Consider the following 26,133-nt stretch of genomic DNA (forward strand, 5'->3'; position numbering starts at 1 on the left):
CTGACGCTGTTGTGGCGATACAGGCACTGCTGTACCTATTTGCATACCAAAAATAAAGAATTAAAAAAAAAAAAAAGTGTTGGGCTAAACATTTAAAGGGACACTATAGTCACCAGAACAACTACAGCTTATTGAATTTGTTCTGGTGAGTAGAATCATTACCTTCAGGCTTTTTGCTGTAAACACGGTCTTTTCAGAGAAAATGCAGTGTTTACATTGCAGCCTAGTGATAACTTCACTGGCCACTCCTCAGATAGCTGTTAGAGATCCTTCCTGGGTCATGGCTGCCTAAAATGCATCCAAACATTCAGTATCTCCTCCCTCTGCATGCAGACACTGAACATTCATCATAGAGATTCAATTCCTTTTTTTAACACTAAAGGGTCAGGAATACATGTTTCTGTTCCTGACCCTATAGTGCTCCTTTAAGACCTGGATTGCTAAACTTAGACACAAATTACTGAAAACAAATTCTTCAATTTTTCCATGTTTTTTTAATTTGTTACAACTTGGAGGTTGGATGGAGACTAGATGGACGATATCAATGGGGGTTGTGAGCCGTAGTCACGCCTTTACAGCTATTATTGCCTTGAAGATTTATCTCACTTTAATAGGGTTATTAAAAGTAAATTCGAATTTAAGGCTTACTTCGCCAAACTTCACAGCTGAGTTAAAGAATGTTTCCAGTTTGGTTACTGTGGTCTTAAAGGAACACTCAAGCACCATAACCACTACAGTCCACTGTATGGTGCCAGGAGAACAGTTTAAAGGGACACTGTAGGCACCCAGACCACTTCAGCTCATTGAAGTAGTCTGGGTGCAGTGTCCCTATTGCCCTTAGTTTACATTGCAGCACTAAGTCAGCCTCTAGTGGCTGTCTACAAGACAGCCACTAGAGGGCTTCCTGGTTTGAAATGGACCTTTGGTCCGTTATCTGACACTAGACGTCCTCACACTGTGCATGAGGACCTCCAGCGTCAGATTTTTCCCCATAGGAAAGCATTGATTCAATGCGTTCCTATGCAGAGGTCTAATGAGTGCGCGGCATTTGCCTCACATGCACATTCATTTCTGCTAGTCGTGGGACGAAGGAGGAGGCGGAACTTTGTATTCCCAGCACTATAGAATCCCTTTAAGTATGGTATGACAAATCACCTGGTCCCTGCTGAGCACCCGTTGCTGCCTCACTTGGTGACAAATCTCTAACAACAAGCTCAGCTTACACTCTCAGCCATTTAGCTGGCCTTGCTTAGGACAATGGCAGAGCTTTTGGCAGCAAGGGAGGGGTGGCGGTGTGTGTCTGAGATGACCCAGGTAAGGTGAGTTTTTCTAAAATTTGAAATTCTCTTTAAATTCTTGACAATTCTCACTTTAATGTATTAACTTGTATGTGCCAGTCAACACAGGGCTTTAGTGCTCAGAGCAGAGTAAAACAAGTGGGATGTGGTGTGTTCCTCTCCTGGCAATATTATCCTTGCATCCACCCACAACGCTGTTTGTAGGAAGATTCTTGTTCATGCAGATACACTGGGAGTGTATTATCAGACGCCGGTGCCAGCTGGCAGTGATTCACATCATCCACACCCGCTATTAGCATAAGGAGTAGTCAGGGGAGATAGGCCGGGCGGTAGGAGGGCTTAGTATCACACCACTGTGGAGAGAGAATCTGAAATACCGTCCCATATCCTACTGCTGTATGAGACCTGGCACAGGTGTGCCCGTCCTACGGTGCCAGAGATAATACTGCTTGTAACACTTAGTGTGCCATATTTGTGTTTTAATATCCAGGGCAAAGTGCAATACAACCAGGATTGGAGGACAAAACTATTTGTCACCTTTAATTTATTATTTGCATCTATATAGTGCTAACATATTCTGCAGTGCCTTACAATTATAGAAAGCAGATATATAGAAGGCTCTGCTCAAATAAGCTTCCAAACTTTGAAGTTTTGAGGTGTTGTGCCCAAGGAGACTTACTGGTGAGGTGACTTGAAACTGCTCTAACCAGTTCCATTTTATATCGTCCACCCAGGCTTTAGGGGGGCTCTGTCACCCCACTCCCCCCAAAATGAATTATTTAAAAAGATCAAATTAAATTTCACTGAAATGAAAACAGTCAAAAGACATACTAGGGCGAAGTAGGGGCTACTGTAATTAGTATATTTAAAGCGCTTGACAAGACGTGACAAGAGTCGGAAGCTACAGCCGTCAAGTTTAGTTATTTCCCCCAGTCATCACTAGTGGCGATTGTAGCGCAAAAAAAAAAACACCCCATGATCTATGGAAGATCCCAGTGCCTTGCAAGATCCTCTGTAGACATGTGCGAAAATACAACACTGATGTGGGCTCCTGGCAGATGAGGCACCAGAAACTGACTGTCAGGAAGACCATAGCGGCATCCACGAGGGACAGGTTCAGGTAAAACACAACCGTCCCTGCACCCCGCGGCCACCAAGTGAAGCAATCACTGTTAGGGGTTTGTACAAAATACGCAGACAGTGACAAAGTTGCTTTAACTATATAAAGGGACAGTACCGAGTCAAACCTCCGCATTGCTAAACTAGTCAAGTTGTGACTACAGCCAGTGGCGTACATACCACGGTCGCAGTTGCGACCGGGCCCGGCCCACCAGGGGGCCCGGCCGCCCCTGCGACCCGGTATGTACCCATAGGGCCAGCCTCTTCTGCTGGGGGGCCCAGGAGCCGGCCACCTCCGGGCCCCCCGAGGCTGGCCCTGCTGTCACCCGACTGGCGGGCGCGCGAGGGAGCACTGTCCCCTGGGTGCTCCCTCTTCAGCTCCCTCGCGCACCGCACTGAAACCGGAGCCGGAAGATGACGTCATCTTCCGGCTCCGGCATCAGTACGCGGCGCGCGAGGGAGCTGAAGAGGGAGCACCCAGGGGACAGTGCTCCCTCGCGCGCCCGCCAGTCGGGTGACCTGCAACACCACTGGACCCCAGGGAATCCCCCCAGCTCTCACACAGGTAAGGAGGCTGGGGGGATTAAATGTAAAAAAAACCCCAGAAAAAACGTGTGTGTGTGTTTGTGAGTGTGTTAGTGAGTGTGTTAGTGTTAGTGAGTGTGTGTTTGTGAGTGTGTTAGTGAGTGTGTGTTAGTGAGTGTGTTAGTGTTAGTGAGTGTGTTAATGTGAGTGTGTTAGTGTTAGTGAGTGTGTTAATGTGAGTGTGTTGGTGTTAGTGAGTGTATTAGTGAGTGTGTTGGTGTTAGTTTGTGTTAGTGTGTGTGTGTTAGTGAGAGAGTGTGTTAGTGAGTGTGTTAGTGTTAGTGTGTTAGTGAGTGTGTTAATGTGAGTGTGTTAATGTGAGTGTGTTAGTGTTAGTGAGTGTGTTAGTGTGTTAGAGTGAGTGTGTTAGTGAGAGTGAGTGTTAGTGAGAGTGAGTGTTAGTGAGAGTGAGTGTGTTAGTGAGTGTGTTAGTGAGAGTGATTGTGTGAGTGAGTGTGTGAGTGTGTTAGTGAGTGTGTTAGTGTTAGTGAGTGTGTTAATGTGAGTGTGTTAGTGTTAGTGAGTGTGTTAATGTGAGTGTGTTAGTGTTAGTGAGTGTGTTAATGTGAGTGTGTTGGTGTTAGTGAGTGTATTAGTGAGTGTGTTGGTGTTAGTTTGTGTTAGTGTGTGTGTGTTAGTGAGAGAGTGTGTTAGTGAGTGTGTTAGTGTTAGTGAGTGTGTTAGTGTTAGTGAGTGTGTGAGTGAGTGAGTGTGTGAGTGAGTGTGTGAGTGAGTGTGTTAGTGAGTGTGTGTGTTAGTGTGTGTTAGTGAGTGTGTTAGTGTTAGTTTGTGTTAGTGTTAGTTTGTGTTAGTGAGTGAGTGTGTTAGTGAGTGAGTGTGTTAGTGAGTGAGTGTGAGTGAGTGTGTGTTAGTGAGTGAGTGTGTGTTAGTGAGTGAGTGTGTTAGTGAGTGAGTGTGTTAGTGTGAGTGATTGTGTTAGTGAGTGTGTTAGTTTTAGAGTGTGTTAGTGTTAGTGTGTGTGTCTGTTACTGAGTATGTTTGTGTGCGTCTGTCACTGAGTGTGTGTCTGTCAGTAAATGTGTGCGTCTGTTCATGAGTGTGTGTGTGTGTGTGTGTCTAAAGCACTTACCTTTCTCCAGCGCCGGGCTCCCTTGGCGCTGGGGATCTCTCCGTCCTGATCCGCCTCTCAGCTCCGAATGCACATGCGTGGCCTGAGCCACGCGCGCATTCAAAACCGCCCATATAGGAAAGCATTACTCAATGCTTTCCTATGGACGTTCAGCGTCTTCTCACTGTGATTTTCACAGTGAGAATCGCAGAAAATCCTCTAGCGGCTGTCAATGAGACAGCCACTAGAGATGGATTAACCCTCAGTGAAACATAGCAGTTTCTCTGAAACTGCTGTTTTCAGCTGCAGGGTTAAAACTAGAGAGACCTGGCACCCAGACCACTTCATTGAGCTGATTTGATCTGGGTGTCTGTAGTGGTCCTTTAAGTGTATGTGTTTATGCATGCACTGGCGTACATACCGCGGTCGCACGGGTCGCAGCCCTGCGACCAGGTGCCCGCCCGCCATGTGTTGCGGCCCCAGCCCGCGCAGAGTAAGCGGGGGGGGGGAGGGGGCCCACAGATCAGTTTTCGCACCGGGGCCCCATGGGTTGTGTGTACGCCACTGACTACAGCATAGCTGAAGAATTTGTTTCTGTCATTTTTGCCTCTGTTTTGCCATTTCGATTTTAATTTAGCTTTGTTTGGCTGTTTTACTCTTAATATATCGTTTGGTTTTCAGTTAACAACAATTCAGTATTTCATTAATAAAATCCCTGAGAATTGAGAAAAAAAAATTGAGTTTGTCACAAACATACTACCCAGGGGACACGAGCGAAAGTCACATTTTATTGAAGTAAAATAACCAACACACCTCACCATTACCTGGCTCCAATGCTCGATCAATGGTCTGATGGACTTTCCCCTGTTCTATGTGCTCCTGGTCTAGTGGAGATGGCGCTGCAGTCGGTAAGGACGAACACGACAATGTCTAAATTGTTTTGCAGACGAACAGAAACTGCCATTATTTTACGTGACTCAAATTGTGTCAGATGTGTGGGGGGTATCTGTATAAAAATACATTTGTAGCAAAGTACCAAAAGTGGGTCAATCAGCAGGAACATTCCATCGGTTTCCATGGTTACAGCCCATGTCATAGAACATTGTCTCCAGCACTGAGTTAATAAACTGCTAACCATGAACACAGAAATGTTTACATCTGTTAAACAGGATTTAATCAGGAAGGTTACTTTGCCAGACGATCATTGACTGCCACCTACTGTCTATGCAGACTAATTGCAGCATGAGGCCACTTCCAACTTCAGTTTCTCACGCATGTTTGTTATCTTGGAGAATAGGCTACCTGTGCCAACCAAGCTGCTATGGACTGTGATCTGCAGCTTCCACTGAGCTCAGCAGGGCGTGAACACTGGCATACTCTTATTTACTGAGACTGTAACAGAGAACACGCACGGGGAAGGGTGAGATAAATGTGCAGAGGGATAAAAAGACATGGGAGAAAAAGTAGAGCAGATAAAAGTATAGAGGGGATAGACAAGGAAAAAAAGGGAAAAGAAGAGAGAGAAACCTTTGGTGGATTATGGGAGGGAGCACCAGGGCGAACGTTCTCCTGCGCATCTTATATCCAGATGTAGAACAACGTAATTACGCTGTAATTAATATGGTTTTCAAATTGCCAATCCTCTGAGAATAAAATACACAGATATGACTCCGACAATACATTATACCCCTTACCATTTTCAGTGCAGGTATTGGACTACGGAGCAGTGACAGGATGTGCAATCCGATATCTTGATAAATGGACCTGCTCTTTGGGTATAAAAAACATATCCCACAAACATCTGTCCTGCAGAGATTTATGGGATAAGAGTCTCTTCCTGATGAGTGAGGAGTCTGCACCTTGTGATGACATCACGTTTCAGCACATCGTATTTGTTCTTCAGTATAGAAAGAAAGACACGCCATAGATTTATATAGCTATCTATCTGTATACATACATATATTTTATAGTGATACAATTCTTAAAATACAGATTGTCAGACAATTCATTTTAACATATAATAATGGATAACAAAAATATATATATTGCAGTGCCTGTATTACAACCGATATTCAGAAATATTATTGCAGAATCATATGAAATGAGCTTAATTGGCTGGTGTATGGAAGAGAGGGAGAGGACATCAGACTGTTCCCCGAGGGCTCTTTATCTGTGATACCACAATGTGTCATTCTGAATTTACCAACCCACCTTCGTTTTCCTTTCTATTATATTTCTTGTATTTCACAATTTCCATTAATACCAGTTGAATAAAGAAGGTCCAAGAACTCCAATGCTTAAAAGCACATTTATTGGACCCTGCAGGACACATTAACATTTCAACCCCAAATTGGGCTGACAAAGCTTGACAACGACCCGATTGTGGGTCAAAATGTTGTTGTGTTCTGCTGCCTTTAAGCATAGGAGTGCATGGACCTTCTTTCTTCGACTGGTATTTATGTCCTGATGGTCTAGTGTTGGCCCATGGTCTAGTTAGGCACCTAATTGGCTTGTGGATTGAGTGCAATACCTGTTAATTATTTTCCATTAAACATTAAGTTTCAGTCTTCATCTGCACCGTCTGCAGTCCATCCATTTTCGCTTTTCCATAGCTTCCAATCTCCACTTTTCCCACTGATTCACAACTTGCTCACCTTACCTTTCTTCAGGCTTTAATTCTTTAATTCTACCTTCCCCTGAGCTCAGTCTATCTCCACTTTAACCCCAGCTCTTGGGATTTCTTTCATCCTAAATCCTGTCCCCTACTCTCAACTTTCTCCCCACTTTTCACTTCCATTCCCCCCGACCTACTCTCAATTTTCTTTAAACTCTCCGTCTTTCTTTCTGAAATTCCCAGTACTCCAACTTTCCCCCAAAATGATTTTTGGGGAACCTTTGTTCGTATAACCTGAGCATTTACATAAACTTGGCTTCTCTTTCTTCAACACATAATCTCTCCCACTATCCTAATCTCCCTTCACACATCACATGGGATTCTCACCATTTCCGTTTTTAAAAAAATATATATATTTTACCATCTACTGTGTCTCATTTATTATGAACTATGGGCCATATATATTCTATGTTGAACTCACAGCTCTCACCCTCTATCCCACTTGTATAGGATCTAGCATTGATAACGTGTATTTTCACTTTGTTATTTGCTCTCCTGTTTCAGTCCCCATCGCCCACCCCGTCCTGTAACTCGTGTCCTCATTCCCTCTCTCCATTGTGCTGAAGCTGGCCGGTAATCCTAGTGGTTTTGCAATGCAGTGCTCCACAGTCAGCCTTACAACTGGACGGCATGCATACACTCCCCACAACATGACGAAAGACTGGGGTTTGATTTGGGTGAAATGCACACGAAATTCCTTCTGTTACTGAGATTGATTGGATGGGTCCGTATCCAGTTCTTTAGGATTGCTTGAATCACCCTACAAAAAAAGTATGAAAATAGATGAAAATAATTCCACATGGTCCTATTGCTGACTCCAGCCTGTGTCACCCTTTGGTGGGTCGGGCAGTAAATTATACTCACCGGGTTGCCAATCTTTGAATTATGTGCGTATAGTAACATAGCTATATCATTCTGCCCAGCCTCCAGTGCAATGGACAGTGCAGTGCTCCCATCCTAAAGGATACAAAAACATGCTTTTATTAAACAAAAACAAGAAGTATAATATCTGTATTTATACAGCTCCTTTCTATTACATTATACACAGCGCAGCCCCCTCTGGGGTGGGATCCTAGTAATATCTGTATTTATACAGCTCCTTTCTATTACATTATACACAGCGCAGCCCCCTCTGGGGTGGGATCCTAATAATATCTGTATTTATACAGCTCCTTTCTATTACATTATACACAGCGCAGCCCCCTCTGGGGTGGGATCCTAGTAATATCTGTATTTATACAGCTCCTTTCTATTACATTATACACAGTGCAACCCCCTCTGGGATGGGATCCTAGTAATATCTGTATTTATACAGCTCCTTTCTATTACATTATACACAGCGCAGCCCCCTCTGGGGTGGGATCCTAGTAATATCTGTATTTATACAGCTCCTTTCTATTACATTATACACAGCGTAGCCCCCTCTGGGGTGGGATCCTAGTAATATCTGTATTTATACAGCTCCTTTCTATTACATTATACACAGCGCAGCGCCCTCTGGGGTGGGATCCTAGTAATATCTGTATTTATACAGCTCCTTTCTATTACATTATACACAGCGCAGCCCCCTCTGGGATGGGATCCTAGTAATATCTGTATTTATACAGCTCCTTTCTATTACATTATACACAGTGCGGCCCCCTCTGGGGTGGGATCCTAGTAATATCTGTATTTATACAGCTCCTTTCTATTACATTATACACAGCGCAGCCCCTCTGGGATGGGCTCCTCATAATATCTGTATTTATACAGCTCCTTTCTATTACATTATACACAGCGCAGCCCCCTCTGGGGTGGGATCCTAGTAATATCTGTATTTATACAGCTCCTTTCTCTTACATTATACACAGCGCAGCCACCTCTGGGGTGGGATCCTAGTAATATCTGTATTTATACAGCTCCTTTCTATTACATTATACACAGCGCAGCCCCCTCTGGGGTGGGATCCTAGTAATATCTGTATTTATACAGCTCCTGTCTATTACATTATACACAGCACAGCCCCCTCTGGGGTGGGATCCTAGTAATATCTGTATTTATACAGCTCCTTTCTATTACAATATACACAGCGCAGCCCCCTCTGGGTGGGACCCTAGTAATAACTGTATTTATACAGCTCCTTTCTATTACATTATACACAGCGCAGCCCCCTCTGGGGTGGGATCCTAGTAATATCTGTATTTATACAGCTCCTTTCTATTACATTATACACAGCGCAGCCCCCTCTGGGATGGGATCCTAGTAATATCTGTATTTATACAGCTCCTTTCTATTACATTATACACAGCGCAGCCCCCTCTGGGGTGGGATCCTTATAATATCTGTATTTATACAGCTCCTTTCTATTACATTATAGACAGCGCAGCCCCCTCTGGGGTGGGATCCTAGTAATATCTGTATTTATACAGCTCCTTTCTATTACACTATACACAGCGCAGCCCCCTCTGGGGTGGGATCCTAGTAATATCTGTATTTATACAACTCCATTCTATTACATTATACACAGCGCAGCCCCCTCTGGGGTGGGATCCTAGTAATATCTGTATTTATACAGCTCCTTTCTATTACATTATACACAGTGCAGCCCCCTCTGGGGTGGGATCCCAGTAATATCTGTATTTATACAACTCCTTTCTATTACATTATACACAGCGCAGCCACCTCTGGGGTGGGATCCTAGTAATATCTGTATTTATACAGCTCCTTTCTATTACATTCTATACAGCGCAGCCCCCTCTGGGTGGGATCCAAGTAATATCTGTATTTATACAGCTCCTTTCTATTACATTATACACAGCGCAGCCCCCTCTGGGGTGGAATCCTAGTAATATCTGTATTTATACAGCTCCTTTCTATTACATTATACACAGCGCAGCCCCCTCTGGGGTGGGATCCTAGTAATATCTGTATTTATACAGCTCCTTTCTATTACATTATACACAGCGCAGCCCCTCTGGGGTGGGATCCTAGTAATATCTGTATTTATACAGCTCCTTTCTATTACATTATACACAGCGCAGCCCCCTCTGGGGTGGGATCCTAGTAATATCTGTATTTATACAGCTCCTTTCTATTACATTATACACAGCGCAGCCCCCTCTGGGGTGGGATCCTAGTAATATCTGTATTTATACAGCTCCTTTCTATTACATTATACACAGCGCAGCTCCCTCTGGGGTGGGATCCTAGTAATATCTGTATTTATACAGCTCATTTCTATTATATTATACACAGTGCAGCCCCCTCTGGGGTGGGATCCTAGTAATATCTGTATTTATACAGCTCCTTTCTATTACATTATACACAGCGCAGCCCCCTGGGGTGGGATCCTAGTAATATCTGTATTGATACAGCTCCTTTCTATTACATTATACACAGTGCAGCCCCCTCTGGGGTGGGATCCTAGTAATATCTGTATTTATACAGCTCCTTTCTATTACATTATACACAGCGCAGCCCCCTCTGGGGTGAGATCCTAGTAATATCTGTATTTATACAGCTCCTTTCTATTACATTATTCACAGTGCAGCCCCCTCTGGGGTGGGATCCTAGTAATATCTGTATTTATACAGCTCCTTTCTATTACATTATACACAGCGTAGCCCCCTCTGGGGTGGGATCCTAGTAATATGTGTATTTATACAGCTCCTTTCTATTACATTATACACAGCGCAGCCCCCCCTGGGGTGGGATCCTAGTAATATCTGTATTTATACAGCTTCTTTCTATTACATTATACACAGCGCAGCTCCCTCTGGGGTGGGATCCTAGTAATATCTGTATTTATACAGCTCCTTTCTATTACATTATACACAGCGCAGCCCCCTCTGGGTGGGATCCTAGTAATATCTGTATTTATACAGCTCCTTTCTATTACATTATACACAGTGCAGCCCCCTCTGGGGTGGGATCCTAGTAATATCTGTATTTATACAGCTTCTTTCTATTACATTATACACAGCGCAGCTCCCTCTGGGGTGGGATCCTAGTAATATCTGTATTTATACAGCTCCTTTCTATTACATTATACACAGCGCAGCCCCCCCTGGGGTGGGATCCTAGTAATATCTGTATTTATACAGCTCCTTTCTATTACATTATACACAGTGCAGCTGTTGCTCACATTATCAGTGAGTGCCATGTCACAGTTTGGCACTGCCAGGAGCAGGCTGACGATATCTGCGTGTCCATGTTCGCAGGCACACATGAGCGCAGTGGAGCCATCATGATCTTGTACATTTACATCTGCTCCACAGTCCAGCAAAGCTCGCACAACGTCCAATCTTCCATGACTGACTGCAAGCATCAATGCCGTCTGCCCAGCCTGCAGGGAAAAAAAAGTAAGGTGGAACTGCTATGCAATGGCTGCCCAAGGTGCCAATTAATGTCTTTTAACAACAGTATGCTTTACGTAATTTGATGACAGGCACTGTACAAGTGAAGTCAGAGTGGCACACAGTAGGAAGGTGGGTTAATTCCACATTTCACAAGGCTGGCACTGCTCTTAATCTTGACTATAGGGTAAGCTGTTATTGCTATTAAAATGAAGTGATGGTTGGCATAGCTCTTAAAATGGAATGGGGGGAGGTTGGCACTGCTCATAATATTTAATAGTAGGAGTTTGCCTTTGTTAATACTGCAGAATGTGGGCGAGGTTGGCATTGTTCTTACTACAGAATGTGGGTGAGGTTGGCACTGCTCATACTATAGAATGATGGTGTGGTTGGCACAGGTTGTACAATAGAATGCTGGTGAGGTTGGCATTGCTCATACTATGGAATAAGTAGGGTGGGCTGTCACTGTTCATGCTGTGGAATGGGGTTGAACCTGGCACTGTTATTACTTGGCACTGTGCTGAAAGCCATTGATCCTTATTACACATCTATTGTACACACACCAGCAACAAGTGCAATACAGACAGCCGCACAAAGAGCCAATTGCAAAAAGAGCAATCTTGGTATAAATGTGAAAAGTGGCTCAGTCAGCAGGCAGGTTTCCATGGTGTTTGTTCTATGATTAGAACTTTGTGGATAATGTATGACACGCAGTGTGGGAGGCACCTGGTCACTGGTGGTACTTACCTGACTTGCTCTGCAGTTGACATCTCCCAGGTGCAGTATCTGTTTGACTGTCTCGATATCCTCATCAGAACGAAAAGCTGCCAGAGCTGTGAGCATGAGTGGAGTGAAGCCGGCCTTATTCTGTCTGTTCACATCACACAAGCCTGGGGAACAAAGCGAGGGGAGGGGGAGAGTAACAATGTTATCCAGCAAGCTTAACTAACCATAGAGAACCAGAAGGAAATGGAGGAATACACACAGAATGAGATAAGGAACACAATGAAACCCAGAGAGAAGTAAGGAGAGTGAATGGTGAGTGGGAGAGGGAACGGTGGATGGATATGATGAATGAACGCAAAGAGAGGTGAGCAGAAAAAGGAAGAAGAGACAGAACGGGATTGATAGAATATATAGAATAGGAGAACAGAGCCCTGGGGAGGGAATGAGATGGGTATGAAGAATGGAGGGCAAGGAAATCAAGAAGGAAAGATGGTGAGTGAGGAGACTGGAAAATGATTGAGAGGATTGAGATATAAAGTGTAGAAAGTGGCCACGTGGAGGGGCATGGGGACAGACTGGATCAGAAGAATAGACTTTTAACTGGAAAGAACAAAAAATGGGTTTGAGAGACATATGGGAGATGAAAAACACATCTTATCCAAGATATGTCTCACAATGAAGCATGTTTTAATATTAATCTCTTAAATAAATAAACTAGATTAAGAGAAAACAAAACATGGATCCCAGAGCAATAACTACCAATATAATAACATAATGACATGTTTCTTCAAACATTACTTTTTTATCATCCTCTACAAACAGTAGACGATATCCGCAGACATATTCCACCCTGCCATATTAGTCACGTGATAACAGGTCACGCTGATATCTGGCATGCAGACACACTATGTAACAAGGTTACACATTCACTAACAGCATTCATTTTCTACACTTAGCACTCAGTACAGATTTTTTAATCACCCGCACAGGTACAGCCCAAAAACATCTGCGTTGCACATTGATACTTTGCATAACAAAACAGGATTTTATTTGATCACTAGTAATGCCGATGCCTCCTCTTTTTCTTTTGCGCATCACCTTTTGGTAAGCGTGTGCCTTGGTAAATGTTGGGGTGTGATTTTTTTTTTTGCATTGTACAACATGAGCAATTATTAATATTTTCACTAGTATTATTCATGAACCAAAACATTGCCCTATTACGTTCTTTATATTACTGTGGGCCCTTGCAAAGCCCAGTCCATGGAGGCGCCTGGGATAGATAATGTCATGCATAATACTAAATGATACTTAACATAAATAAAGGGAAATGGCGAGAGGGGGAGCATAATCATTAAAATAGAAGGAGCATAAGGAAATGAAAACCAGTTAAAAAACAAATGACAATGCCGCTTTAAATAAATTAACAACATGCATATGACAAAAAGAGTCTTAAGGTTTTGACAAACAAAAACGAACTGGGTGTGGATTTGGCAGACACCCAGTGGAAGAATCCAAGTCCAACTTAGCATCTCACAGTGGACTTTCCACTGATCTTGGCGAGGTCTATACTTTAAGGGTCCCACCAAAGGTGAATGTCAGCTCTGTAGTCAACTATTCAGACCAATGAAATTAATTAGGAAACAAAAAAACAACACTCGCCCCCCTAATTACTATTTGAAATGGTTTTGTAATCACATGTTTTGTTTTAATTATTGTTCCACAGACCATACTAGTACTTGGTGAGTATGGTTCCAGGCATGGTTCCAGGCATTAAGACGTTTCTTGCACAGTGATGACTTGGTATTCCAGATGTTGGTGAAATACCATTAAGACTATCAGAGCATCATGGTTATTGCAGTTCACGACCACCCAGACCTGCCAAGAATAGCCATCAGTTCTCAAAACATCAAAGTCTTTAGATGATCTATATTTCCGAAATTTATATGGAGATCAAAGTATACATTTCTTAATCAGTCTAATAAAATATGACCCTCTTCTCTCCTCTGGTCAGCAAACTCAGATCTTCCAGCCGCCTCCTCTGGTCCATTCAGCGACGTGGTCCCGCGGCAGCTGCTCTTTCTTCCAAAGATGGCAGCCGCCATGCGGAAAACAGGGCCAGCATGAATGCAAACATGGTGGGCGGAATTAGGCCAATGATGCACCCTAAAATGGTGCTGAATCCATCGGGCACCTTAAGAGGGTCATAAGACTCTGTTTGCAGGGAGGAGAGGCCGGTCATGTGACAGTTCATGCCTTTAAATTCCCCTTTCTCCCTCCAGTCATTGTTCATTTGTTTTGTAGCCCAGTCTCAGTAACTTATTTCATGGAGCTTTTGTGTGATTTCCTGGTTACCAGTATTTTGTCTCTTTCTCGGACAATGACTCCTGTCGCACGCCCTGACCTTCAGACTACCTTTGACCTTGCCTCTCCGCCTTACCCCTTTGATCTGATGGCTTGATATTCTCCTATTTCATAAAGCACGCCTGAGATGTTCCCTGGTGGCAGTGGCCCCTTTCAGCAGGATAATGCACCCTGCCACACTGCAAAAATTGTTCAGGAATGGTTTGAGGAACATGACAAAGGGCTCAAGGTGTTGCCTTGGCCTTCAAATTGCCCAGATCTTGATATGATTAAGCATCTGTGGGATGTGCTGGAAGAAAATTTCTGATTCATGGAGGCCCATCTCGCAACTTGCAGGACTTAGAGGATCTGCTGCCAATGTATTGGTGCCAGATACCACAAGACACGTTAAGGGGTCATGTGTAGTCCATACCTTGATGCATCAGCTGTTTTGGCAGGAAGAGGGGTCCTCCATGTTATAAGGCAGATGATTTTAATGTTGTGGCTGATAAGTACATATATTAAAATAATCCTGTAGTATATATATATATATATATATATATACTAATTTAAAGGCTGATTTACAGATTATTGTAATAAAAACTAGAGTCATTTAATTAAGATAGTTTTCTATGAGGTCTAATTAGTAAACTGCATTAATACTTTAATAACTGCAGTTATTTCACTTAGAATCTCATAGCATACAGTTAGCCAAATAGACATACAAGGGCCCTGGACATTGCCCGTAATATAAGCTTATAACAAGGAGTGAGTGGTCAGGCTAGTGGTAAGGTATTAGGAGATCAAGATGGTACAATAAGTTGCTTGTCAGGATGTCATATGTTAGTGAGATTGAAATTATTAAAACAGATATTATAAGATGAGTGCTGTTCCTGCATATACCCGGAGGCAAGGTGACAAGCCTGTGCTACATACAAACATTTTTATTAAACACATTAAGCTAGTCTGTGAGAGCTCGGATTCGAGTTGCTAGTGTAATATACTAGCAAGGTGTGTGGGGCTTGAGGTTACAGAGTTAAGGGCCAGAGGCGTATCCAGCCTATCAACTTTGGTTACAGGGTTATGTGTGCTGTGACAGGTTGATTTACCAAGAAAGCAAATAAGAGGGGGACATTAGTGCCGCCATGTGTGCATCAAATAATAACAGTGCAAACACATATTAAGTCCCGCTCTGTCCACCGGGATGGGAGCTGGACAAATAAGCTATTAACTGCAAGCTGTCCCCCGGTATCATTGGCTTGTTTGTACAGACGGTGTAGTCCTTAGCCCGGCATGGTGGGTATCGTGCTCGGGGTCACAGGGTACTATCAGCCTGTACCTCAGCTCGGTGTAGCTGCCATTGCTCAGCCGATGCCGGCACTGGAGGCCCGCCGGTTACGCTGGTAGTGTCGGCATGAAGAGCTTCCCAGCAAGGTGTCTTCTCCGATGGGACGTAAGGGTGCTTTCCGGCCGTGCCTTGGTTTTATTTCTGGCGGCATGGGGAGGTCTTCTGCAGGATGACCGCTGCGTGGTCTGCATTTCTGGGCCCACCATGTGATCCTCGATGCCGTCCCAGGGCTGTGTTTGAGGGGGTGCATGCTCATCTCAGAGCTAGCGTCGCTCCGGCTCTGGGTGGTGTGCATAGCAAAGCATAGTTTGTGCTTGCGGGAACTGGTGGTCGTAGTAGGGTGCCTCAGCGTGGGCTTACTTGTCGGCAGATAGCGGCGCTTTTGATGGCGCTGTTTCCTTGCTCGTTTCCCTCTGGAGGTTATGCCTTCAGGATGGGAGCATGTGGGCTGCTGTGGCAGTGTGTATATTTCTGGGGCTCATGCCGTGGCTTGATGTATATCAAGTTTTCTCCAGAATGCTTCAAAGATGGCATTTAGTCGTGCCATAGTGTCATCCCCGTTTAGTGCGTTGGGTTGTCTAATGGTTTTCGCCGCCATTTTGAGGTTTGGGGGCTCCGTCTTGGGTTGCCGTCCCATGACCCGGGTGGGCACTTCTGGGACCGGGATAACCCCGCCGGTCCATAGGGGGGGGAACGAAGGCTCATGAACCTGTTTCTAGCCGTAGAGGGCTGCGGGGGAGCGTCCGCCTCCCACATGCTGCCCATGCTTGTAGGCCGCAGGTGTCTCTCCATAAAGTCTTGTCAGTTGAGCTGCTTGTTTGGTATCGGCAGGTGCCCCTTGTAGGGCCGGATTAACATAGGGGCTGATAGAGCTGCAGCTCCAGGCCCAGGCCCATTTACAAATTCTTTTTTTTTTTTTTACACACACACTACTCTTAGGTTTGCCATCTGACTGGTATTTTACTGGCACAGCTGGTATTTGAGGCTGCCTGGCCGTGCCGGTATTGCAGTAATACCGGCAATACAAATGCAGATATTTTTCTCAGAATAAAGGGAGATTACTCTGCAATACCAGCACCAGCCAGTAGGGGTCACTGTGTGTGGAGAGAGGCAGGGATGCCGTATTGACCTCGGGGGGCCATGAAATGCGGGCGCCATTTTGGGCCGGTCACCCGGTGTGGTATTATATGTCTATATATTAGGACTTCTGTCCCTAATTTTTTTAATTTACTTTGACTTAGTGACAAATCTCACTTTAGTAAACAGTGATGTGATTGTTTGATTTCTCTTTATGCTATCTCCATGCGGACTTCAAAGCGCAAAAGACAGAGCTCACAATAATACAGAGCTGTAGATATCTAAATTTTATTTTGCACAGTTCCAAAATCCATATTAGTTAAAAATAGGTGAAAAGTAAATTCATTACAAATCAGACTATGTTTACTTTGAGGACCTTGAAGAATGATTTGTCTCTGAGGAAGTAGAGCTATTCTCTACGAAACGCGTTAGACAGTTTGAAGAAGTGTCCACACGATCTCCAGCCAGCCAGGGTATCTTTGCAGAAGACTTACTCACCTCGGATCCCAGACGCATCACTAACACCGCCGTATGAGCAGTACTGTTCCCCCGAAGTGAGGCTCGAGGTGGAACGCACTGTGGAACGCACGACGTCCTCACCGGCGATCAGAGTCTGGGTGAGAGGATCACAAACAGCATCTGCATCCATCCAAGCCTGTATAAAAGGTTGTCTTGCATTTTTACCCGTAATTGACTGGTATTAACATTGTGGATCTAATTTTTACTCTATTTTGGATTTTAATCATTTATAATAAATAATCACTTTGATACTCTCAGTTGTTTCCAGCGATATACATATATTGCCTAAAGCAACCAGTTTGACGTACTGGATTTGCTTGATTTCTATATATAATTTGTTCTAACAGACGGTAGTGGATACTTTGTAAGCACTCTCTAAACCATCTGGTTATTATATTCTTTATTTTTATGATAATTGGGCAGAAAGGTTACATTCTACCCTAGTTTCCCCCTTTTTTCCCTTTAACTAGGGTCCAAGATAACTTTGTCCTACTATTTATCTAATGGTTAAAGACATTTATATGAAGTATACTTAAGGATGCCTTATAATCTATAATCCTTGACCATTTTCTTCACTTTCCAAATTTTATTTTACTTATTCTACTAAGTAAGCTCCTGGATAACTGTTACTATTTCTTATAGTTTCTTGTAGTCTACAATTTATCTACATTGTTTTATAGGTTCTTGGTGAATCCCTATACCCTTTCTAGTTTTAGAGCTTTTGGTCTGACTCCCTCTTTTCTGTATACTATATATATATAGTTAGCAGTTTTTGTTTCTACTCATATGCTATATATGTCTATGCTGCAGATCACACTGTGACCGATTCAAGATTGTGGCCCCGCGGCACATCAGCGCCAATAGGAAGTAGCGGTCAATGCGGCGTCTAGGTATTATATGTGTATGCATATCCCTGCCTCTCTCTACTACTCACTGATCCGTGGGGAGCAGCAACAAAGCACAGAGTCCAGACAGCAGCTCTACAGCTCAGGTAAGTGAGGGATGGGGGGAAAGGCAGCAGGGACACATGGGGACACTGAGACACTAGGGGACACATGTGGACACTGAGACACTAGGGAACATATGGGGACACAGACACTAGGGGACACATGGGGACACAGACACTAGGGGACAATTAGACACTAGGACACATGGGGACACAGACACTGGGAGACCTGGGAACACTGAGACACTTGGGGATGCTGAGACACATGGGGATGCTTAGACACATTGGGACACTGTTTCTCCCAGTGTCCCCATGTCCCACATCCAGTGTCGCTAGTGTCTCAGTGTCCCCAAGTCTCCCAGTGTCTGTGTCCCATGTCTCTCAGTGTGACTTGTGTCCCCATGTGTCCCAGTGTCCCTATATGTCCCAGTGTCCCCATGTCTATGTCCACAACTGTCCCCATGTCTCCCAGTGTCCCCTAGTCTTCCAGTGTCTGTGTTACCATGTCTCTGTGTCCCTAGTGTCTTAGTGTCCCCAAATGTTTCAGTGTCCCCATGTCTCCCAGTGTCTGTGTCCCTAGTGTCCCCATGTCTCCCAGTGTCCCTATATGTCCCCATGTCTATGTCCACAACTGTCCCCATGTCTCCCAGTGTCTGTCTCCCAGCCAGTGTCCCCTAGTCTCCCAGTGTCTGTGTTCCCATGTCTTTGTGTCCCTAGTGTCTTAGTGTCCCCAAATGTTTCAATGACATGGGGACACACTGAGACACTGGGATAAATGGGGACACTGAGACACTGGGAGACTAGGGGACTGGGCGACATGGGGACACTGACACTGTGATACATAGGGACACTGAGACACTGGGTGACTTGTGAGACTGAGACACTGGGAGCAATCCATCTATACAGCAGAATCAAACTGTGAGTAGTTTGTTGGTGATTTTACAGAATTTTCTCTGATGTCACTCCTTGTGATTATACAAATTATCAAGGCTGGTATTTTTTTCCAAGAAAGATGGCAACCCTAACTACTCTTCACATACTCTTGCTTAAAGTAGCACTATAGGGTCAGGAACACAATCATGTATTTCTGACCCTATTATGTTAAAACCTGGCCCCTTCTATAGTAAAATATAACTTGTATTCAAGTCTGCAGCTGCTGGCTCTGCCTCTGAACTGACTGTCTGCTGACATCATCAGAAGTGGTGGTCGGAGCAAATTACAATACTTCCCCATAGGATTGGCTGAGACTGTCAACTAGGCAGATCAGGGGCAGAGCCAGCACAAGTCATAGCCCTGGCCAATCAGCATCTCCTCATAAAGATAAATCGAATCAATGCATCTCTATGAGGAAAGTTCAGTGTCTGCATGCCGAGGGTGGAGACACTGAATGGCAGTGCTGCACACTAGGCAGTACTGCCCCAGGAAGCACCTCTAGCAGCCATCTAAGGAGTGGCCAGTGGAGGTATTTTCTCTGAAAAGACAGTGTTTACTGCAAAAGGCCGGAATGGAATTATTCTACTCACCAGAACAAATACAATAAGCTGTAGTTGTTCTGGTGACTATAGTGTCCCTTTAAGTTTGGAAGCTTAAGAGGGATGTATGGGAACAAAACTTGTGTGGACTGGCCTGGCTGACAATAAAATTAGTTTAGGTTATGCAGACGTTGGTCTCTCTAACACTGTGGCATGTCCCCATTCTTCTACACTCACTACATACACCTTTTCTCTGTCTCAGACTATATACCAGGAACTTCATCCTGCTAGTAAGAAGATAAGGAGACAAGTGGACATGTGAGTGCTAGGGGACAGTCCTTAGAAAGCGTGGAGTGAGCGCATCCTTCGACGCATTTATGTCAAGCTCAGGGTGCTGCCTGCATAGTATGCCCTTAGTTTGCCAGCCTGCATGATTGGCAGGCAGCCTGACATGCATTCATGCCAGGCTGACCTTCCAGTTCTTTGGGCAGACATGCCCCCTTTTTGGGCATGTTTACCCCTTTTGGCAGGTCTGGTCACGTGATTCGCGCCAGTGGCACACTCTTTTACCCTGCACATTAACTTCCTGCTTCACTGGACACTGCTGTTAGGGGGTATGGATTTACTTGAAAGATGAAAGCATAAATTAGAGAGAGATTAGCATGGAGTATGTGTTTTCTTATAGATGCATCCTTTGAATTTCCCTCCAACACCATCTCCATCAGATACATGACGCTTGGGAGGTATGACTGTTTTAGTGTTTTTGGTCGATAAGATTCCGTAATTAGGCCCCATCATAATTGTCAGCACCAGGCCCAGTGTGCTCTTAATCCGGCCCTGGCCCCTTGGTTTCACCTCCCAGTAAGTGGCCCTTTGGAGTCAATTAAATGCTATCTGTGGCTGATTAGTCGAAGTTTTGCCGATTTAGAGCAGGAGCAGCTCTGTCCTGCGACCGCTCAGCTCGACGGTCAGGCCCCGCCCCCCCATGTATGGTTTTTAAGGGTGTGTGTCATCTGGACAAGAAAATCTCTGGAATTCCAAATTACGTATTGTCCTGTTGGTTTGTGTATTACACAGAGCACAGGGAATTGAGCAGAACGCATAATAATAACCCTGACTTTTTAAATTACTTTAATAAATACAATCAAATAATGATGGAATTTAACCTTCACTTTGATAAATACCCGCTATTGTTTCCTAACTCCTTGTGGGATTCTCTCGACTTGTTACAAAATGTGCCTCCTTTCTGTCTTCCCAGGGTCGAACTGAGTGACATTCCGATCTCTGGCTGTCTAGGGGAAGGCAGGGGGGGGCACAGCATCAGGTGTTTTATAGCCAGTGCAAGCAAGCTGAAAATCTATTGCTGGCACTGGTAACATTTCTTCTACAGGGATTTTAAAAAATCATCTCTAATGCAGCTTAACATGGGTCACCACCACTGCTACTAAAGATCATTGCTGACTAAAAAAGCAGCCTCTCCAGATCTCTTGGCAGAGCTGATTACTAAATTAAGCCATATGTTGGGATAGTCTCTGAGGGCACCATGTTCTAGAATTAAGTTGGAGTGTAAACCGTTTTAAATTAAGACAAGAAATCGAAATCGTTTTTTTTTCTTCTGAAACATAGATTGTAAGATTTTTTTTTTTCGTGTATATTAGCTATTATTTACATTCAGACGTTTCTAATGGTAAGACAAGCCGGGTCAGCTGACGGTAGTTATGGTTGCACTTTGCTACTCACCGGTCTCCAGAAGCTGTCTGACCACGGTGAAGTTAGACTGAGACACTGCGTAGTGGACGGCCGTGTTTCCCTTTGGATCTGCCATATTGACAATGGACTCCAATAGTTGCTGAGACATGGCTCGGAAGACGGTTAAGTGATGGCGAATGATTGCTGGATCTACTTCTTTCTGGCGCAGAATCTTCATCCATTCTTGCAGTACGGCTGCACGTGCGGCTGTCTGGGCATAGAACCATATTGTTTAATGTGCAATCTAATTATCCCTTTATTTCACCTCTAGGCCCTGACTGTTTGGGGGACGGCAATAGTTTTTTTTTTATGTGTTTAAAATTCTGAATTGGGGCTAATCTAATAAATCGTGCTATTAAATATCACTGTGACCTCTGCTTTTGACAAGCACAATGGTCATTATTATAAATGTGGAGAATTATCTAAAGAATTTTAAAGGAACACTACAGTCACCTAAATTACTTCAGCTAAATAAAGCAGTTTTAGTGTATAGATCATTCCCCTGCAATTTCACTGCTCAATTCACTGTCATTTAGGAGTTAAATCACTTTGTTTCTGTTTATGCAGCCCTAGCCACACCTCCCCTGGCTCTGATTGACAGAGCCTGCATGAAAAAAATGGTTTCACTTTCATAATTGTATCTCAATATCTAAATTGAACTTTAATCACATACAGGAGGCTCTTGCAGGGTCTAGCAAGCTATTAACATAGCAGGGGATAAGAAAATCTTAATTAAACAGAACTTGCAATAAAGAAAGCCTAAATAGGGCTCTTTTTACAGGAAGTGTTTATGGAAGGCTGTGCAAGTCACATGCAGGGAGGTGTGACTAGGGTTCATAAACAAAGGGATTTAACTCCTAAATGGCAGAGGATTGAGCAGTGAGGCTGCAGGGGCATGTTCTATACACCAAAACTGCTTCATTAAGCTAAAGTTGTTCAGGTGACTTTAGTGTCCCTTTAACCCCTTAAGGACACATGACATGTATGACATGTCATGATTCCATTTTATTCCAGAAGTTTGGTCCTTAAGGGGTTAAGCCATAACAGTCCATTTGGAACTAATCTCCAAGTCTCAAGCTATTTTTCCATTTTTTACCCTAAATTTATTATTTATTTTATAAAATTCAAAAGATAAAGTTGAGAACATGATGTAAGAATATTAAAGTTACTCTGTCACTTTCAAGATTTACATGTTTTGAAAAGGCCCCCAAAGGGGATGGCATGCCCACTTGGTGTGCAGCAATGGGGGAGAAATAATAATAATTCAGATTATCGGATTGTATATGATATATAAGCATTTTCATGTAAGGCAGCAGAACGATGTAAAGAATGCATTATGTCACTCATCTGCTACATCAATTTGTAAACCCAGGAGATCAAACGTGTTTCTTACCTTCTCTGTGTCTGTAAGAGTGGTAGGGTCATCTAAAGACTTCTGAAGGGCTACACAGCCAGAGATCAGAATGTTACTCAGTTCTACCCTGGGAATACAGAAAGGAGGCACATTTTATAAAATGTCTGGAGAATCCCAGGCGGAGTTAGGAGACAATGGGGGTATTTATCAATGTGAGGGTTAAATTCCATCATTATTTGATTGTATTCATTAAAGTGATCTAAAAAGTGACAGTTTTCTTTATAGTACATTCCACCAGTTTTGCAGAAATACCGATTGCAGAAGACCGCCAAACTGAGAGTAGCACAAAGGAAGCAATGGGATATGGAGTCTGTCCCTCCCAGCACAGGGTGACACAGACAGGAGGGAGCTATGGGACATGGAGTCTGTCCCTCACAGCACAGGGTGACAAAGACAGGAGGGAGCTATGGGACATGGAGTCTGTCCCTCCCAGCACAGGGTGACACAGACAGGAGGGAGCTATGGGACATGGAGTCTGTCCCTCACAGCACAGGGTGACACAGACAGGAGCGAGCTATGGGACATGGAGTCTGTCCTTCCCAGCACAGGGTGACACAGACAGGAGGGAGCTATGGGACATGGAGTCTGTCCCTCCCAGCACAGGGTGACACAGACAGGAGGCAGCTATGGGACATGGAGTCTGTCCCTCCCAGCACAGTGTGACACAGACAGGAGTGAGCTATGGGACATGGAGTCTGTCCCTCCCAGCACAGGGTGACACAGACAGGAGAGAGTTATAGAACATAAAGTGTGTACCTTCCAGCACAAGCTTACAGAAAAGGAGATAAAGGACATGGAGCTGAGCTTTTACCTCGGTGTAGGTTTTGTAGGTGACAAGATAACTACAAGTGACTCTGTCTTTTCTTTCTCGGTATCTTTTGGAGTCAGGACACTGGGGGCAACATGCAAGTGAACCTCGGTTTGCGGCCCTGTCAGCCCCTCACTGGCTTCGTGGTATTCACTCTCTGTGCTCTCACTGTCTGACGGATTTTCCATGGTGCCAGAATCCTCTGATGATGCAGAATCCATTCTAAGAGAAAACAAAAATATAATCTCCATTCAGATCCCATCATTATTCTATGATTTGACATTTTTGGTACACGGAGCAGCTGCTGGTAAGGAGACTGTAAAATATATAAGAAATATTTCCTGTGCTTTTTACCAAACCTATAAATAAACGTAATAAGCACAAAGTGTATCTATAAATAAAATGATAAATATCAGTCCTATAAACAAAGTGGATAAATATGAGACCTATAAACACATTGATTATTTATAGGCCTGTTCTAAACGTCAAACATGGTAAAATACACAGGATATCACATGCAAACTATTTGTGGTATATTTCCAATTGGCAGCAACTATTGGAATTTAGGCTGCCCAGCCTCAGAGACATGGATTGCAAGATGCGTTGGTTTCTCTGTTGCATTTGGTATCACCATAAGGCATAACACATGTTTTTAATTCGTTTTACAGACTGTAGCCATCGGCTATTCTCATGTGTGTTTAGTGGAGCGTTTTTTATTCTGTTTTGATTTCTGCTCCTACCCCCCATGCCCCTTTCATTGTATCCTTATTATGGTCTCCCTAGACAACCATCACCACTTCTGACTGCCGAGCACAAACATTTTCCACAAAGAATTTGTGGAGATATTAAACATGCAGCCCTTGTGGTTATTTTTGCAGATCCTACATCTGCCATTCTTCTAAGTAAACACTAAGTTGCCTATAATGCTCTAACCGTGGACACCCACCTTCTCACTTCTATGCTTAAGGGTATATGTCACCATACAAGCTTAGCAAGGACCCCAAACTATGTAATAGCAATAGGCCCATCTTCCCCTAACCACAAACACTAAATTGTTTGCTAACATTTTGTCCAGATAATTCTAGCAATACCGTCTGAATCCCACCCACTCTGACCAGTTCAGCATTATTCCACCGCAGGAAGCCAGTGACAAGAAAATCAAGGCGAATATTATGATACAGAGGGCTGTCTCTAGCTATATCGTATCGATTTTATCAATGGACGCAGGAAGCCATTCCAATGGAGGTCTACCTAATCCTGCCCAGAGCTCAATCCATTATTCCCCACTTGCTATTAGCGATACGCGTCTCATAGGATTCTTCTTGCAGAAAATCAGCTGCTAAACATGTCAATCATGGTGTATACATATCTATTCCATCCGTACCCCTGCTCTCTAGCTTAACATTCTACCCAAACACTGTTTATCTCAATATTGCATACACCATTGTTTTGTATGCATCATTGTTACTGTTAATATAGAATTTACAAAATAATTTTTTTTTTACTACATAATATCAAATATTCATACTAGAAATGAGAGTATATTGCAGAATAACAGAGCTTGACCTTGTAATGACTGGGTACGGAGAGGAAACGCAGAGTAATTTGAGTGAAGTAGGGGGAGAGTGGAATGTGAATGGGCGACAGAGATGTTGTGGAAGGAGTGTCGTGGGACTCGCAGAGGAGCTAGAGATATAATACAGTTATCTACTTAGTGATATAAAGGATAATTAAGGTATGAGAATAATAAAATCAGCTGATGAAGGAGAGAACAAAACAAAAAGATGATGTAATAGTGAAGATGATGTTACTTACTCTCCATTGACTCCCGTAAACGGAACAGGTTTTGTATCTTGTTCTACTTCATAGTTTCCTTTGCTGACATTCGTTTGCTCCTTCAAAGTACCTAATTAAGAAAAAAAAAAATAATATATACCACACCATATCTTATTGTTAGTATGGCACTTACATATGTTTGCAGCCACAATACGGATCAGACCTTTATGTCGTGCAGTACTATAACTCGTGATGCATGTCAGCTATAGTGAGCCGAAGGGTTCACAAAGGAGGTGGACATTCATTCAACGACCATTGACAAGCAAGCATTGCTCTGCTGGTCAGGATCATTCTCTCAGTGGTGTCTCTTTGCTACATTGTGTCTGTGCCTCAGTACACCAGACTACACTGTGCAGTTCATAAGTTTCTTCTCTCAGTTGTGCCTCTTCTCCCCATCATATATCTGTGCATTTTAGTATTTAACCATAATGCAGTGTGTACCCTGAAATGCATTAGACTCATCCAAATATATAATATGCTCACTAGCCCTGTGTAGTGCCTAGTTTCATTATAATGAACGGATCTGATTATTACCGGTGCTGGATCCTTCATTTCTTGCCGTTGGGTCTCCCGTGTGATCTATGTCTCGAGAGGCTTCCTGGGACACTGTTAAGGATGTGGTCAGATCCTCTCCTCTGTCTGTGACATTGGGATGTATTAAAAAAGGGACAAAAAAAAACAACAACCCTGAAACATTCAGCCACATAAATCTGTGTTTGGCAGCTCTAAGTGAAGCAATTAAAAAAATATTTCTGATAGAACTGTGCACTTGGGATTATTTTCACTATATATTCAGCAAGGTTTAGAACATGCCCATGC

General features: G+C 43.6%; 1 protein-coding gene across 2 annotated transcripts in view; it reads right to left on the reverse strand.

Moving 5' to 3' along the window:
- Nucleotides 1–5,820: 5,820 nt before the first annotated feature.
- Nucleotides 5,821–26,133, reverse strand: part of KANK2 (KN motif and ankyrin repeat domains 2) — a 69,255-nt gene continuing 48,942 nt past the window's right edge. For both annotated transcript variants that reach the window (XM_063449508.1, XM_063449507.1), the window contains exons 5-13: nt 25,849–25,953; nt 25,294–25,384; nt 23,482–23,700; nt 22,650–22,737; nt 21,248–21,467; nt 11,827–11,969; nt 10,869–11,069; nt 7,610–7,702; nt 5,821–7,505 (exon numbers count right to left, since the gene is read on the reverse strand). In XM_063449508.1, coding sequence (XP_063305578.1) covers nt 7,449–7,505; nt 7,610–7,702; nt 10,869–11,069; nt 11,827–11,969; nt 21,248–21,467; nt 22,650–22,737; nt 23,482–23,700; nt 25,294–25,384; nt 25,849–25,953 — 1,217 coding nt within the window. In that variant the 3' untranslated portion in view covers nt 5,821–7,448. The remainder of the gene's footprint in view (nt 7,506–7,609; nt 7,703–10,868; nt 11,070–11,826; nt 11,970–21,247; nt 21,468–22,649; nt 22,738–23,481; nt 23,701–25,293; nt 25,385–25,848; nt 25,954–26,133) is intronic.

Source organism: Pelobates fuscus, chromosome 3 (assembly GCF_036172605.1).
Source record: "Pelobates fuscus isolate aPelFus1 chromosome 3, aPelFus1.pri, whole genome shotgun sequence".
NCBI lineage: Eukaryota > Metazoa > Chordata > Amphibia > Anura > Pelobatidae > Pelobates > Pelobates fuscus.